The sequence below is a fragment of the Pogoniulus pusillus genome, chromosome 10 (assembly GCF_015220805.1).
Source record: "Pogoniulus pusillus isolate bPogPus1 chromosome 10, bPogPus1.pri, whole genome shotgun sequence".
In the NCBI taxonomy this organism is placed as follows: Eukaryota; Metazoa; Chordata; class Aves; order Piciformes; family Lybiidae; genus Pogoniulus; species Pogoniulus pusillus.
Window position 1 is genome coordinate 5,288,374 of NC_087273.1, and position 16,420 is coordinate 5,304,793.

General features: G+C 55.3%; 2 protein-coding genes across 7 annotated transcripts in view; one reads left to right on the plus strand and one right to left on the minus strand.

Moving 5' to 3' along the window:
• Positions 1-333: 333 nt before the first annotated feature.
• THAP9 (THAP domain containing 9) lies at positions 334-7,613 on the minus strand. The gene is made up of 5 exons (XM_064149604.1): positions 7,230-7,613; positions 6,926-7,124; positions 6,561-6,846; positions 4,110-4,260; positions 334-2,720 (listed from the first exon to the last, which is right to left on the minus strand). Exons 1-5 carry the CDS (start codon positions 7,307-7,309, stop codon positions 797-799), a joined length of 2,640 nt encoding a protein of 879 aa, XP_064005674.1. The 5' UTR covers positions 7,310-7,613; the 3' UTR covers positions 334-796.
• A 36-nt stretch (positions 7,614-7,649) lies between these two features.
• SEC31A (SEC31 homolog A, COPII coat complex component) overlaps positions 7,650-16,420 on the plus strand; it is a 46,916-nt gene continuing 38,145 nt past the window's right edge. For 4 of the 6 annotated variants that reach the window (XM_064149598.1, XM_064149599.1, XM_064149601.1 and 1 more), the window contains exons 1-7: positions 7,651-7,866; positions 8,199-8,421; positions 9,003-9,085; positions 9,869-9,992; positions 13,901-14,099; positions 15,616-15,711; positions 16,206-16,346. In XM_064149598.1, coding sequence (XP_064005668.1) covers positions 9,007-9,085; positions 9,869-9,992; positions 13,901-14,099; positions 15,616-15,711; positions 16,206-16,346 — 639 coding nt within the window. In that variant the 5' untranslated portion in view covers positions 7,651-7,866; positions 8,199-8,421; positions 9,003-9,006. Of the gene's footprint in view, positions 7,867-8,198; positions 8,422-9,002; positions 9,086-9,868; positions 9,993-13,900; positions 14,100-15,615; positions 15,712-16,205; positions 16,347-16,420 lie in introns of all 6 variants that reach the window. The other 2 variants (XM_064149602.1, XM_064149600.1) reach the window with 2 other exon arrangements.

A 16,420-nucleotide genomic window follows, 5' to 3' on the forward strand; every position in this document is an offset into this window, starting at 1 on the left:
GAGGCCATGTGGCACAACTGAGTGGGTGACATGATAGGGCCACATGATAGGATCTGAAACACTCACCCTGCTGTAGCACACCCACGGGTGGCTCCTGCCTGAAGAGGAGGGTGTCAGTGCCCCAAGTGCTGCTAGACCCAGCAGCCTCAGCACCAGCCTCTGCTTCATGAACAACAGCCTCTCTGCTGGGCATCCAGCACCTCACTTGTGAGCCTTGGGGCTTTGAGGCCTGCACTTTGCTACTGCTGTACCCCCTCCTCAACAGCTTCTTGAGCTGCTTGGTGAGACAGGTAGGAGTGGAGGTGAGAGGTTGTGGACAACTCGAGTGCCATGTTCATTTCATAGCTTTATTCTGCAAGTCAAGGCTCTGCAAGCTTGCTTTCCTGCAGCTGTCTCAAAGAAGGTCTGCTTTGGTAAGTGCATATTACCAGCACACAAGATCCCCACAACCACCAGGGAAGGTATAACCTTTTTCCTCTGCCCAAAGTACTTCCAGCCTGAAAACACCCAATACCTTCAGGTGTCCCTTACCACTTTTCCCCCGAGCACTCTGAGCTCGTCCTGACCTGCCACCCAAGTCTCACGAAGTCTGTGCCTGCTTTACAGGATCCCAGATCAACACAGGGTTTGCTTTACTCAGATGGTTTGCAGGGGACCAGCAGGTCACTGCTCATCACCACCAGCTGCCAGCTAAAACCGTGGTAGGACACCACCTTGTGCCCTCGCTGTGCTGCCTAGAGGGGTCCATCTGCATACCTCAGTAGGGGACAGCCACCCTGGGAGCAGCAGTGAGCACTCAGGACCAGGCATGGATCTGGCTTGACTGACAGTTACCTGGGTGTGTCCCCTTCAGTCTCTTCCCCCCGGGCCGCCCCCGCTGGTAGCTCAAGCTCAGGTGCCTGGTGTGGTCTGTTCGGATGTCCAAGTACCGCCGCGTTATCTGCTTCACTAAGGTGGCGTAGTGGTTGTCAACACACAGCTCTCCACCGAGGAAGTGGCTTGTGAGCGTGGGGAAGAGATCATTTCCTCCCAGAAGCTCCCGGAGGACTTTGTGTTCTAGAGACAAGCGCCACAGCTTGCTGCCTTTGCTGCACTCTGCGCCTTTGCTGTGCCACTTGAGGACTCGTTCCGAGACGCAGGCGATGTGGCACAGGCTGGCCGAGGGCAGAGCCACTCCGGCTGCCTTTCTGATGTAGAGCACTGCCCCTGCCCCTGGCCTGCTCTCGTCCAGCCGGAAGAGGGAGGCCAGGCAGGCCTGGCAGCACAGCTCCCCGGCCAGCTGCTCCGCCACGCAGCCCGCGGTGCCCACGGCGCTCCACGCGTGCAAGGACAGCTCCGTCAGCGCCTCGCCCAGCGCAGAGCCGGGCGTGGGGGCTGCGCGGAGGGACTGCGCTGTGCTCAGCAGCCTCCTGCCGGCTGGGGCGAACTGAGCACAAACACTGCCCAGGGTCAGCTCCCTGCTACCCGATGGGGACAGGCCCAAGGAGATGCCGTGGGCTAAGCCCCAGCTGTGTGCTGAGCCCGGGGCCAGGCTGCAGGCCCCCAGCAGTTTGTGGTAGGCAGCCTGGAAGGCGGAGCAGGTGGGGCTCCTGCTGCCACAGGCCTCCAGCAGGGTCCTGACAAACTGCTCCAGCAGGGCGAGGCTGAAGGCAGAGGTGAGGTACTGGGAAGGAGCATCTTCTGAGCACATGTAGTGGGTGTAAAGCCAGCTGAGGCTTTTGGTGTTGAGCAAGAAGCTCAGGAAGCCCAGTCTGTGTTTGCCCTTGATAAGGAGTCTCCCTCTGGAGTCCCTGAGGGTGCCAAAGCAGCTTCTGATCTCCTTGAAGACGTGGCTGATTTTGGTGTGGTTTCCAGTCAGCACAGGCCCGTGTGGCTCCCTCCTGTAGGCACCTCTGCCATCAAACAGGGCACACAGCCTGCTCATCAGGCGCACAAACTTGGCAGTACCCTTGCAGTTTTGGAAGGAGGCCAGGCCTAGCTTCTGCAGGTGTTCCAGAGCGTCGGCAGAACTCTCACTGAACACCAGGGTGGCAAGGTTGACCTTAAGGTAGGAAGACCTCTTACTCTTAGGCCTGCCTGCTTTTGGTACCCTCAGCTCCTGCAGAGCTGCCAGCTCCACCACGTGCTGCCACTGCACAGTGTCACTGAGCCACTCTACCTTCTGGAAGCTCTGCAGGGCATTGCTTACCAGCTGCTGAGCGTGGCAGAAGTCGTACAGGTAGGTGATGCTGTGTGCAGAGCCAGGCGGGTGCCGGAAGGTGCAGTGCACCCTCTTTGGCTCTATCCTGATGCCCAGAGCTGTGGCGGTGGCAGCGCCCTGCGCGGTGGCACCTGAGGTCACGGCCAGCACCGTGACACCAATGTTGTTCAGCTTGCTGATGGTGTGACGAAGCAGCTGGGCAAACAAGGGCCCGCTGGCTCTGCTCACCAAGAAGTAGCCAAGTGGGGCTGCCCATGGGCTGGAGATGCCCACTGCCATCAGGATGATGGCCTCTGAGGCCAGCGGAGCCTCGTCGGCATCTAGGACACCTGTGCCCAAGTCAACGAAGCCTGCGCGGTGCCGGCCCTGCAGGTCCCACTCCTGCTGCCTCTGCAGGGGCACGTCCTGTACCATCAGGGCACAGTAGCGGTAGGCCAGCTCCCCTTTCTCCACCTTCTCCTGCAGGCGTGCAAAGATGCTGCTGCTGAAGCCTGCGGCAGCCTCACTGGTGGACAGCCACCTGCAGAAAGAGGGAGGACACAGTTAGGAGATGGCCTTCTGAGACACCTGCAGCAACAGCCAGCACCTTGGGCAGCCATGCCCGGAGCTGCAGAGCAGGGCACACAGGGCAAGCAGCCCTGCCTTCCTCAACACATACTCAAAGCTTCTTTTCCCACACCCTCACCATGGGGAGACAAGCAAAAGTTCTGACCCTGGGTGGAAGTAACCAGGCACCCTCCTGCCTCTGCATTGCACAGATCGGGAGAGATGAAAATAAACCACACGCAGCAGTGCTGGCATCCTGCGTGGCTTGACTGGCAACACCAGGCTGCTGTGCTTCCCCACTGCAATCCAGTTTGGAAGAGGTGAAAGCCTCAGCAGACCACGAGGACTGCTCCTGACACCCCTTCCAAGCAGGCTGTCAGAGTGACTTTGTGTGAAACACCCCCTCCCTCCCCCCCGCCAAGCTGGCATGGACAACATGTATCTGTTGGGCATTCTCCAACTGCACCTCAGGAGTCACAGAATCAAACAGGTTAGAAGGGACCTCTAGCTCTAGACCAACCTATCACCTAACCCTTCTAATTAACTAAACCATGGCACTAAGTGCCTCATCCAGCCTCAGTCTTTGGGGGGAGAATTCTTGCAGCTTCTTCTGGTGTGCTGTTAGACCTTCACTTCTCTTCAACAGGTCTCACAGCAGCTGAGGTAGTAAATGCTGAGCTCACACCACTACCTGGAATGGGTGATACAGCTGAGCTATGGGACACAGAAACATCTCCCCTATGCTGGCTTTCAGACAGGCACTTGTCACAATCCACCAACCTCCCAGAGTTCTTTTAGGTCCTCTCATTGCTTTATGAAGTCCTTCACTTTCTCAGGTTCCCTTCTTGACTTCTCCTTTCCCCAGAAAAGGCTTCCAATCCTTCCCATGTTTTCAGATGACCTGATTGGTATTTGCCCCTCCTCCTACCCAGCCCTACCTGGTTCATCCCTCCTCTCTTACAAGTCCACACTGGATATCTTAGAGCAGGAGCATGTGCCAGTGTGACCAAGACCCTCTGCTGCTTGTGCTGCTCTTTGCTCCCTGGGGAACAGACACACACACAAACCCTCCAACAGCCCTCATATGGAGCTTTCCTCACACAGCTGGGAACACCTGGCACACTCCACACTTGCTCTCACAATGGTGCTGTGAGGAACAGGTAACTCACACACTGTGACCATGAGCAATGTTTCAGCTCTCTGAGGGCTGTTGATAGCTCTGGATGTTGGTTTCCTACTCTGTTACTAAGCCTAAACAGGGAAAAAACCTGCTCCTGCTGGATGCTTTCAGGACAGATGTTAGACTCTTTCCACCGAGGTACCTGGAGATACTTCCTGAATGAAAGAACAAGTAAAAACTTGCTTTGTCAAGCTGTAAGGATGAGGAAGGGGAAACATCTTCCGTAGACAATCATAGGCTTTTCTGTGGTAGAGTTGAAGAGTACAAGCAAACTGCCTCATCTCCAGGGAGTATTCTGCCATCTTCCTCCAGCTGTGTCGCTCACAAGGGAGATCTGCTCAGAATAAAAGAGACCAGGTCAGCTTCAGAGAAGCAAACTAACACCTCAGAATGTCACAAAGGTCAGGTCAGCAGCGGACACAGACACGCTACAAAACGTGGCAAGAAATCCAGGCCAGGCTGCTTGAGCCACTCCTTGCCAAGAGGAGGCCTTGGGGGTGTCAGTTGGTGCCAAATTCCCCAGGAGCCAGCAGTGGTCGCTGGCAGCCTAGCAGGCAGCTGTGTGCTGGCTGCTTCCAGAGCAAGGAGAGCAGCAGCACAGGGAGGGGATTCTGCCCCTCTGCTCACACACCACCGTAAGGGACCTCCTGGAGGTGGAGACAGTGGGTACTAAGGTGTGACACACCTCCCCCCCCATGAGAAATACTGCCACAGAGTACAAACTACCTAATTGCAGAACTGTCTAATTAAGATGTGTGCTCCTGAAGAAGAAAAGGGGCTTGATAAATCACAGAATGAGAAAGACTGAATCACAGAATTAATCAGGCTAGAAAACACCTTCGAGATCAAATCCAACCTATCACCCAACACCACCTAATCAACTAAACCATGGCACCAAATGCCACACCCAAGTCTCTTTTTAAACACTTCCACTCCACCACCCCCCCAGCCAGCCCATTCCAATGCCCATAACTCTATCTGTGAAGAACTTCTTCCTAACATCCAGCCTAAACCTGCCCTGGCACAGCTTGAGGCTGCATCCCCTTGTTCTGTCACTGGTTGCCTGAGAGAAGAGGCCAACCCCGACCTGGCCACAGCCTCCTTTCAGCTAGCTTTAGACAACAACAAGGTCCCACTGGGCCTCCTCTTCTCTAGGCTGAACTCCTTCAAGAAGTTTTGCCCCAGAGGAGAAGATGCCCAACTGAAGTATGAAAGGGTTAAGGTGTGACCTGTGGATGAAGAGGGGAGTGCTGCCTAAATGGAAGCCAAGCTGACAGTATCTCTGTGGGAACAAGTGACTGCATTTGGCTCTGCTGTAAAGAGGAATGCATCTGGAGGACTGAGCTCCAGTATCAGTGACGGTGATGCAATCATTCTGGGATGGAACATATTGGTCTTCCAACAACAACACTATCTTTGCTGAATCTGGAGGCACCAATTGCACCTGGCAGCCTCAGTATGCTAGTTTGAGCCCAGCTGGCATATTTTAGTGAGAGGAATTAGATGCTGGGCTGTGAAAAGGCAACAATGGTGATGTCTGCTTCACTCATAGGCTTGCTGAGATGGATAAAAACAAGAGCATAAACACAGATAACACAGTTTGTTCTCAGGCTTTGGGCTGCACTTCTCTCTCTAGCCTGCCATCTCTGTGTGACTAATCCTTCTGCTTCCTAACCCCCCTAGCCTACTCTCCAAACTCACCTTGAACATAAGGCAAACTCTAGGATAAGGTAGAGGGGTGGGAGGAAGGTGGAAGGGTGGTTGGGAGCCCCTCCTGGGGACTCTGATTTCTCTGAGAGGGCTGTTGTGTTTCTGTATCACCTTTTTAATTTGTCTATTTCTGTCTGTAGCTGTACATACTGTAACTATCTGCTTGTATATCATGCTAAGCTGTAAATATAGCTTCATTCTTTCATTTCCAGATCAGCTGAGTCTAGTCTGGGTGATTTTTTTAATTGTGGGGGGGGCAGGGAACACCCAAAAAATCACACTTGGGATGGGGCTTCGAGATGCAAATGGTGTAGGAGAGCATCTGGAGACTGTAATGCATCTGGAAACCCTTTGGGGCTGCCAAATACCACACACGCTCAGCCTAATGACCGCATGCGAGTGCCAGCAGGGGACCCTGTGTGAGAGAGGGGAGACTGAGACTGCAGATGAGGAAGAGTTTTGAGAGTGAGAGTGGGGAGACACTGGAACAGGTTGCCCGAGGAAGCCCCCCCCTAAAGGTGATCAAGGCCAGGCTGAACGAGGCCTTGCCCAACCTGGTCTAGTTTTCTAGAAAGCCGGGTTGGAATTGGGTGGTCTTTAAAGCTCCTTGCAGCCGTTCTATGAGCAGGGTGGCCACTGGCCCACACGGTCCTGCAGGCTGGCGTAAGGTCAGAGCTCAGCGGGCTGGTCTGGCAGCCTTGGTCAGCGCTGCAGCCAGCCTCCAACAGCTGTGTCTTCCAGGCAGATTTAAGCCCTTGCAGCACTGGCTGCTGCAGGCCTGACCTACATGTCACAAAGCTTCTGTGCTACGGCCCTGAGCCCAACACTCAGGGGTTGCAAACCTGGCAAACGGACCAAGCTCACGCAGCCGGGGTGAGGGTGCAGCCGCTGCAACACGGGGCCGCAGCAGCCCCCCAGCAGTACCTGAGAACTGGGCCTGCAGCAGGCTCATGACTTCCTCCGGCAGGTGCTGCTTCTCCGCCAGCTGCCGGAGGATGGCTCCCATCGTTCTGGACCGGTGCGCGGGAACGTCGCTCCTGCCCGCAGGCTGCGGCGGCCGCTGGGGCTGCGGCGGTGCGGCCCCTGCCTGCTCTTCCTCCTTCAGGCTGTAGTTGTGGTCGCCGGCCGCGACCTCCGCGGCGGGGCTGGGCACAGGCTGCTTCAGCGCTCGGGTGGAGGGCTTGTGCCACCAGCCGATGCCCATCGGCTCCTAGGGGGAAGGCAGAGGGGAGGTCACCCCCCCGTGACGCGGGCTCGCCGAGGGCAGGGCCCCCGTTACCCACACGCACCAGGAGGGGGAAGAAGCGGGAGGGCACGGCCCCCCGCCGCAGTTTCCGCCGCATGCCGTAACATTCGAAGTCCTCACTGGTAAAATGCCTCGAGCAGAGGATGGCTCCTGGGCCAGGCCGCCAGGCCTGGCGGCTCCGCGGGTCCATACGGTTCACGGCACGGATCCACTCGCGGCGCTGTGCGGCGTCCACGGGGAACCTGCGCGAGAGGGAGGTGAGGGGGAGAAGGAAGAGTGTGGGGCGATCCCCTCCCTCCGGACGAGTGCCGGCGCACCGGGTGCCGCAGCGCGGGCGCAGCACTCACTGGTGGAAGGAGATGCCGCGTTCCCGGCTGCGCCCGGTGTCCCGGGCAGTGCAGCCCAGCGCCGAGCAGCTCCGCGTCATGGCTGGCGGCAGCACCGCTGCGGCCCAGCTGGCAGGCCGGCCCCCGGGCGCGCCCGCCTATTGACCGCCGCCGCCGCCCGCACCCCAAGCTTCCTTCTTCCTATTGGCTCCTCAGCCGCCGCCCCGGAGCCTTCCCGTGGAAGCGGCTGCCCTACTGGGCGCGGCGGGCACGGCTGCGCTGCCGCCTGGGCTGTCGTGAGCGGAGCGGCAGCGGACGGGAATCAGCCAACCAGCGGCGGCAGGAGAAGGAGGAGCAGCCAATGGCAGGCAGCGATCCTCGCAGCCAATGGGAGCTGCGTTTCCAGTCCCCATATATAGGGCCGCCGGGAGCGCGGGTTCCCCTTCCCTGTGCGCCGCCCGCCGGTGCCGCCGCTCGGGGGGGATGCTCGGCAGTGCCTGCGTTGGCCGCGGGCGGTCGGCTGCGTGCACTGGGGAGCCGCAGCCGGGCCATGAAGCCGAGGCAGCGCCCGCCCTGGGCACAGTATCTGCCCGTTGAGCGACCGCGGAACCCGGCGGCAGGAGGCAGCAGCGGGGCTGCGTTCCGGCTGCCGTGAGAGGTGGGTCAGGGGCCGTGTTCTGAGGCGCCCCTAGCCACGCCCGCACCCCGCCGGGCCTCTGAAAGGCACCGAGTCGCCGGGTGCGGCGGCTGGGTCTCTAGTTCGGGCTTGTTGGTGCTTCTCCCCCGCGCCGAGAGGCGGAGGAAGCCTCGCTTCTGTGTGTGGTCCCGCTCCGATGATGAGCTTCACTGCTGTTCACATCATGACACTGCCATGATTACTGCTGTTGAGCTGAGGACAGGCGGCACCGGCGCTCCCGAGTTACAGGCGCCTGTCCCCGCTTCCCTACGCCTCAGCGGGCAGCCCCTAATGCCTATCATCTTCTTCCCCAGGGCCGACCACCGTCACTGCCCCGAGCAACCCGGAGAGCCCCCAGAGGAAGAGCGGCAGCCCCCCCAGCCCCCACCACGCCGTTCCGAAGGGGCACAGGCGGAGCCCCGTTCCCGGCCGCCCGGAAGCCGCGGGGCGCGCCCGGAAGCCGCTGCGGGCGGGAGGCGGCGCCACGGCTGCCACGTTGGAGCGGGCCGGGGACGGGTGAGCGGCGGGGACGCGGAGGTGAGGACGGAAACCCCTTCGCTCCCACTTCTTCTCCTTCAGTTTCTGTTGGGAATGGGGCGCAGGTGCCGGTGGAGAGGCGGCCCCCGCCCGCCTGCCGCCCGCCGTGTGTCCGAAGCGAGAGGAGCCCTGGGGCGTGGAAAAAGGACCCGAAAATGAGGCTGTGGAGGGCTTTAAACCGTTTTTTTTCCGTCATCCCACCCGGCTGGCTGCTGAGGGGAGTTAAGCGTGGGGCAGTGCGGGTTGGTTTCGTAGGTTGCAGCCGGAGGCTGCTGTGGTCTGCTTGATGTGTGCCCTGGTGCCGCTCAAAGAGGGGTTTGAGGGCAATTGAGGCTTTGCCCGCGTTAGACTCCCCTCAGCAACCATCGCCCCCCTCTACGTGTCGGTGTTACTCTGCTGAGGGAGAATCCTTCCTCCCCTTCCCCGGGTATGCTGTTCAGGGTAAAGCCTGGCTGGCTGTGCAGTGGCTTTGGGATCACCCTGGCTGCTTCTGCCACGTCTCAGCACAGCTGCCGAACCCCTGGCAGTGCGGTCTCCCTCTGCTTCCTTTAAACAGCCCCTCTCATGGTTTTATTTCTTAGCGAGATGAAGCTGAAGGAGATTGACCGAACAGCCATGCAGGCATGGAGCCCTGCCCAGCAGCACCCCATTTACTTGGCCACAGGTGAGTTTCTGGGGAGCATGGGGCTGGGGTTGTGTGTGCTGGCTGCTGTGAAGTGGTTGTGATTGCAAGGTGCAGGAGGTGTTCTGGATCCTGAAGGCTGGAGCGGGGTATATGCTGTGGCGCTCTCAGTGGAGCCCTCCAGTTGTGCTATGCATGGAATAGCACACGTAGGGGACACAGTCTCAAGTTGTGCCAGGGTAGGTATAGGCTGGATGTTAGGAGGAAGTTCTTCACAGAGAGAGTGATTGGCATTGGAATGGGCTGCCCAGGGAGGTGGTGGAGGCACCGTCCCTGGGGGTCTTCAAGCAAAGACTGGATGAGGCACTTAGTGCCATGGTCTGGTTGATTGGTTAGGGCTGGGTGCTAGGTTGGACTGGATGATCTTGGAGGTCTCTTCCAACCTGGTTGATTCTATGATTCTATGGAATGGTGTCCTGCATTCTGCAGGTGACAGCAGGCATTCTCTGCTTTCTGCCAGGGTACAGTGCCAGCAAGCCTAACTGCTACTTCACTGTCCCTTACTGCTCATTTGTCACTTGAGTCCTTTTCTGAGTGATGTCAGGTAGAGAGGGCTTTCTCCAGTTCGTGCTGGTTAAGAGACTGCCAAAGGGAGAGGAACCAGGAGGAGAGTTATGTAGAACTACATCGAAATAGCAGAAACCTGTCTCTTATCTCAGGGTCATTTTTGCAGAGGTGATGTTTTTATGCCCCTCCTGGTGCTGCTTCTGCAGCTGCTGTTCTGTGCATCATGACTTTCTCAGTGCCATGCACACTTCTGCACAGGTACATCAGCTCAGCAGCTGGATGCAACCTTCAGTACAAGTGCTTCTCTGGAAATATTTGAGCTGGACTTGGCAGACCCTTCGCTGGACATGAAGTCCTGTGCTACTTTCTCATCTTCTCACAGGTAAGCAGTGGGGTTATAAGGGAGAAGTAGTGGCTGGTGAGCTGTTACACGTGGCAGAGTGTGGAAAGACTGCTTCATGAGGTCTATCTACAGTGGTTGAGGAGAAGAGAAGTTCAATGCTGGAGGAGGAGGAGGGTATGTGAGTGTCACTGGTGTTGTGGGACACTGAGGCGACATTGTGAAGGCATTGAGCTTGGACTTGAAGCGTTGCAAGTGGGTCATGCTCTGACATTGGCTGTTATGCTTTAATGTATGTACAGAATAGTTATCTCAGGAGCCTCTGGGGCTCTCCAGGGAGGAGAACCAAATGTCAAGCTATGAAAGTGCAGTTACAGCTTTTCCTACTGCCCCATCCTATTTGCACCGAGGTGTTTTCAGGGAGACTCCTGCAGCAGAACTCCACTGGACTGTGTTCTGTCCCATACCTCACCCTGCAGCTGCAAAGCCACATTCTTGACTCTGCAACTTTTAGGTTCTTATTGTGTGCTTGTCCAGAGGAATACTGTTCACACCAGAACATCCTGTTTCCATCCCAGCAGTGTCTTGTAGGTATTCTCTGGTGGCTGGTCCAGTACTGCTCCTTGTTGTCAGTGAGCTGGAAGAATGTAGCTGGAAGCATAGTGTGTTGCTGTGGGTAGAGGAGGTAGAAATGTTTGTTGCTATTGGACTGGATCTGTGATTTCTCTGTACCAGCCACAGTCAAAATGTGACCACTCTTTCTCTCAGTGGCCCACAATGATATGACAAAGTGCAGGGAATTATTTTATCAGTATGTTCAAGAGAGAATTTGACCCTTTTAGTGGGCCACCTACTGTGTCTTTTACATCTGGCACAGATTTGAGTCTTCATTACCTGTTCTACAGCTGTACCTTCAAGACCTGGGGACCTACAACTCTTCCCTCAAGTTCTTGCTCATTTGCACTTTGGGCTCCTAGAGGTCGTGTTGCCTATAAACAACTTGAGAGGAGTTGAGATTGTGTGCTGTGGAAGGCAGGAAGGTTGTGGCCTGTTTTGGATGATCAATGGCTGTGGCAGCTTCTGCAGGAGGAAGCACAAGGTGTAAGGTGCTGGCTTTGTGCCGTATCACTTCTGTGGCAGCCGTTCCTGGGTCTGGCAGAGCAGTGATGCTGGCAGGCAGCTCACAGCCTGCAGCTGTTTGTGGTGTGAGAAACACAAGTGCCCTGCAAGGTGGGCAGAGCTGATGTTAACACATCTCTTGACCTGCTGAAAGCAGGACCAGGTGCTTGATCTCTCACATTTCACTTGCTCTGTTTTGTTTGACCTGGGACTGAAGTGGCATTTGCTTACTGAATTGCACGAAGCACTTCTTATAGGCCAGAATGAAGTTCTCCCTTGGAAGCATTTCCCTTGGTGAGCAACACAAGAAGTTGACTTCGCCCCAGAAAAATGCATTGCAAAGGAGGTCGATTTCATTTTATTAATTTACTTTTAGTTAAAGATAAGAAGTGCCCCAACTGGCAGTAAATCAGGCTCTGTTTTGATTTGCAGCACATGAGAATGGCCAGGTGATTAAACCCCACAACAGATAAAGCCTGCAGCAAGCTTTGTTAGTTCTCCCTCAGGGAAAGTTTTGCCCTGGTTTTATAGAGCCATGCTTTATCTTGGAAAGAGCAAAGGGCAAGAGGAAGGTGATTGCTCACTTAACTCTGGTTGCTGTTCCTCACTCTTTTCTAACTTCACTTTGGATTAGGTCGTAGAATGGTTTGGGTGGGAAGGGACCACCAAGGGTCATTCAGCCCAGGCACCCTGCAATGAGCAGGGACATCCTCCACTAGATCAGGTTGCTTAGAGCCCTGTCCACCCTCACCTTCAGTATCTCCAGGGATGAGGCCTCGACTACCTCCCTGGGCAACCTGTTCCAGTGTTGCACCACCCTCGTGCAAAAGAACTTGTTCCTAACATCCAGTCTGAATCTCCTCTTCCTCATTTCAAACCACTGCCCTCAGGCTACCACTACAGGCCTTTGGGAACAGTCCCTCTGCAGCCTTCTTGTAGCCCACTTCAGGTACTGGAAGGTTGCTATTTGCTCTCCTTGGAACCTTCTCTTCTCCAGGCTGAACACCCCCAGCCCCCTCAGCCTGTCCCCACAGGAGAGGTACTCCAGCCTCTTGGTTATTTCTGTAGCCTCCTGGATCCTCTCCATATCCTTCCTGTGTGGAAGGCACCGGCGCTGGACACAGCACTCTGGTGGTGTAACAGTAATGCCTGTGCAACCTTAGGCCCTCCATTTCTCATAGCCTTGCATGATGAGATGCAGAGGTATGAAAATCCTACCTATGGAAGGGGTCTGCCTGGTGTCCCAGACCAGTTTCTTCAGTTCTTTGGTGAACCCCCATTGAACACTGCCCTAGAAGAGCAAGGACTTGGCTGTTAGAGTGTTTTTCACCCAGCTTATGCTCTGGCTTTCTGCAGTGTGTATTTAATCATGCTGAAATTGCTGTGACATAAAGGAGTTACTTGCAGGCTGTTCAGAGATAAAGAGAGTCCTAACAATGCAATGACTGCTGGAGTGACTCCTTGCCTGGGTTAGCTTTCTGCTTGCCTGGGAGCTGGTCTGTGACAGCTGTCATCTTGTGTAGGTCCTTCTTTGCGTGGCTGACACAGGAGTGGTGCTTTGCTTGTGTAACAGCTTCTTTGAGGTGAAGGAGATGTGTTTGTTTTGGGTGTGGAAACATTTCCTTTCTGCAAGGATAGTTAATTCCTCTCGATTCAGCCTGCAAAATGAACAGGAGCCAGCAAGGGGCACTGGCAGCACAAAAGGCTAATGGCAGCCTGGACTGGATCAAAAGCAGCATGGCCAGAGGTGGGGAGAGGGGATCCTGCCCCTCTGCTCTGGGGAGACCTCACCTGCAGTGCTGTGTGCAGCTGTGGGGCCCTCAACACAGGAAGGACATGGACCTGATGGAGAGGGTCCAGAGGAGGCCATGAGAATGATCAGAGGGCTGGAGCACCTCTCCTGTGAGGACAGGCAAAGGGAGCTGAGACTGTTCAGCCTGGAGAAAAGAAGGCTCTGGGCAGACCTTAGAACACCTTCCAGTACCTGAAGGGAGCTAGAAGAAGGATGGAGAGAGGCTGTTCCCAAAGGCCTGCAGGGACAGGACGAGGGACAGTGGCTTCAAACTAGAGAAGAGCAGGTTTAGATTGGATGTTAGGAACAAGTTCTTTTACATGAGGGTGGTGAAACACTGGAACAGTTTGCCCAGAGAGGTAGCTGAGACTCCATCCTTCAAGACACTGAAGGTTGGACAGGGCTCTGAGCAACCTCATCTAGTGGAGGATGTTCCTGCTGACTGCAGGGGGGGCTGGACTGGGTGATCTCTGGGGGTCCATTACAACTCAGAGTGTTGCAGGATTCTGTGGAAAATAGATTGTGGCCCAGGAGGTGTCTGTGCTGGGCATAAAGCACTTGCTGAGCCTGCAGTGCAGCAGATGGGTGTTGTACATCCAGAAGCAGAGATGCAGAGAAGAGAATCAAATTGTTCTTGTTCCATCTTTTATTTTTCCCCTCTTGTCTGAAGACTTGCACCCAGAGAAGAGGTTTCCCTCCAGTCCTGCAGTGACTGGGCCCAGTCCTTTCTTTGGTTACTCCCTTTGCTTAGCAGTGGTGAGCTCAGAGTGCCCTGATGTTGGGAGCACTTAGCTGGGTTTGCAGGCAGAGATCTTAGCAGGTTATCAGTTGTATGTGTAGCCATTCTGTGCCTTGAGAACAAGCAGAACTGGGACACCTCTTTCTGACAAGAGCTTGTGAGTGTCAAGACTTCTCCTTAAGGGGCAGTGCAGGCAGCGCCTTGGTGCCTCTGCTGTGATAGCAGCAGAGCAGGGCACATCAGCGTGCATGGAGCTGGTGGTGGATGGCTTCAGACTGTGGGGACCTCTGTGCCTGACAGGTACCACAAGCTGATCTGGGGGCCACACAGCATGACCTCGGATGAGAGAGTCTCTGGAGTCCTGATTGCTGGGGGGGAAAACGGAAATGTCATTCTGTATGACCCAGCCAAAATCATCGCTGGAGACAAGGAAGTCATCATAGCTCAAAAGGACAAGCACACAGGACCTGTGAGAGCCCTTGATGTCAACATGTTCCAGGTGGGTTTCCTGCTCCTCTTCATCACACACTGGCACAGATTAGTGGCCTGTCTTCTAACTTTGCATTCTTCTCTCCTTTCCTCATCCCCTAAAAGCCATGAACTAAGTTTGATGCTTGAATGCCTGTGTGCAGTAGGAAAAACTTGCCTTATTACTTGCATTTCAGGATGGGGAATGTAAGTTTAAAGTGTCTGGTTCAGGTTCATTCCTTCAGCAGTTGATGATGTCACTTCAGTGGGTCCTTCTAGTTCCCTTACCTGGAAAGCAGAGGAGGTCCTCTGGTGTTCTCAGCAAGTCTCCTTTGCTAGCCCTGGCATTCTGTGCTGATGTTCTCACCACACAGGGAGTATTTTCCTGCTCTCACTCGTCTTTGTGGTGACATCAGGTACTTGGTATCCCCTTGGGTGCTGGCTTTCAAGACCTCTCAGTACTGTTGCTTGGACAGAGGAGGCAGAGCAGGAAGCACAGTGATGTGGCCTCTGGCAGAAGAGCTCTCAAAACCAACCAGCTTTCCCTGCTCGCTCTGCAAGTGTTTACTTCCTTCTAGATACAGTGGGTTGTGTTTGCCTTGTCCCCAGCAGCTGTGCCAGAATTCACTTGGGTTTGTCTCCTGAATAGCCCTTCTGTCCCTGAACACTTGCTTCCAGCAAGGCCACCCTGTGTTCGTTGTCCTCTGAAGCGCTGCCTCTCGCTTTCTGCCCGTGATGAAGTCCAGACTTGCTTGTCACCAGCCACAGGATGTGATCAAAGGGCACTGCCTGCCCTCAACTCGTGTTGCCCTGCCTGGACTCTTGCATCCCAGAGAGAGGACTGCCCTGGGTGATTGCCAGATGAAAGCTCTGTGGCACCCTCACCCTGACTCCTCCTCATCTGCCCCCTCCCAGCAGTGTCCCTGCTCTCTCTGCTCACTTTCTGGTGGCTGCAGCTCCTCCACAGCTGTTTGCTGTGCACTGGAGGAGCACCCCACAGAAGGGGGATTCTGGGCTTGGCATGCCAGTCTGGTGCAGGGGAAGAATTTGTGATTGGCTCAGCCTTACCTGTCCTCTCAAACCCCTCTGTGCCAGCCAAAGGCTGTATCCTGAGCTGGTAGAAGAAACTGGCACAGTCATGTGGCTCTGATGCATCCCAGCACTGTGGATGCTCATGCTGAAAACCATAGAATCACAGGATGGTTTGGGCTAGGATGGACCTATAGATCAGCCAGTTCCAACACCCTGCCATGGGTAGGGATATCTTCCACCAGCCCAGCTTGCTCAAGGCCTCATTCAACCTTGCCTTGAACACCTCAAGGCAGGAAGCATCCATGGCTTCCCTGGGCAACCTGTGCCAGTGCCTTCCCACCCTCACTGCCAATAATTTCTTCCTTATCTCCATTCTCAATTTCCCCTCTTCCAGCTCGAAGCCATTGCCTCTCATCCTAGCCATACAAGCCCTTGACAAGAGTTCCTCCCCAGCTCTCTTGCAGCCTTCTTTGGGTCCTGGCAGTACCCTTAATGCCTGTTCTTGTGTCTTACAGACGAATCTGGTGGCCTCTGGTGCTAATGAGTCTGAAATCTATATCTGGGACTTGAACAATTTTGCCACACCAATGACACCAGGAGTGAAGACTCAGGTACCAGATTTGTCCTTGTTACACTCTGCAGAGCAGACTTTTGGGCAGTGTGGATGGCACTGAAGTTGAGAGTATACTGAAAGCTGCAGTTTCAAAGCTGTGTGAAAATGGAGGGGGGGATTGGGGTAGTTTTCTGTTCTTAAAGATAGTTGTTTTGGTCTTCTGGAAGTGACTGATGTGTCCTGGTGTGAAGTAGAGAATGCTGATTCATAGGTGAAGAATAACAGGTTGGAAATGATCTCAGAGATCATCTAGTCCAACCTTGCAGGGTAAGAGGAGACTTTTACTGAGATGGCCTAGCACACCTGACCCTGCAGAGGCAGCTGAATTGGGATGCTCCCCAAAATCATACCCCAGTGAACTGAGGTTTGCAGGCATCATACCTCACTGTGTGTGTACTTAGAGACCTGGGGTGAGCCTGCCTGCAGATTGGTTCTGGGGTTTTGAGCCTTTGGTTTGGAAAGGTTGTGCCAGGTTGTCTGTCTGTGCCACAGCCTCTGGAGGACATCAGCTGCATCGCGTGGAACAGGCAAGTGCAGCACATCCTGGCATCTGCCAGCCCCAGTGGCCGAGCTACTGTGTGGGATCTCAGGAAGAATGAACCCATCATCAAAGTCAGTGACCACAACAACAGGGTGAGTCAGCTCAGCTCAGGCTGAGCAGCTGCTCCTGGAGAGGGTGGCTGCCTCTTGCTGTGTGGGGACACCAC

What these genes read in the sequence shown, in the direction of transcription:
- THAP9 (XM_064149604.1), bottom strand. Translation starts at nt 7,309, where the DNA reads ATGACGCGGAGCTGCTCGGCGCTGGGCTGCACTGCCCGGGACACCGGG. An exon ending in CCCGCTTCTTCCCCCTCCTG is followed by an intron (nt 6,847 to 6,925) that starts GTGCGTGTGGGT and finishes CCTTCCCCCTAG; the next exon opens with GAGCCGATGGGCATCGGCTG. An exon ending in CATCCTTACAGCTTGACAAA is followed by an intron (nt 2,721 to 4,109) that starts GCAAGTTTTTAC and finishes CTCTTTCTGCAG; the next exon opens with GTGGCTGTCCACCAGTGAGG.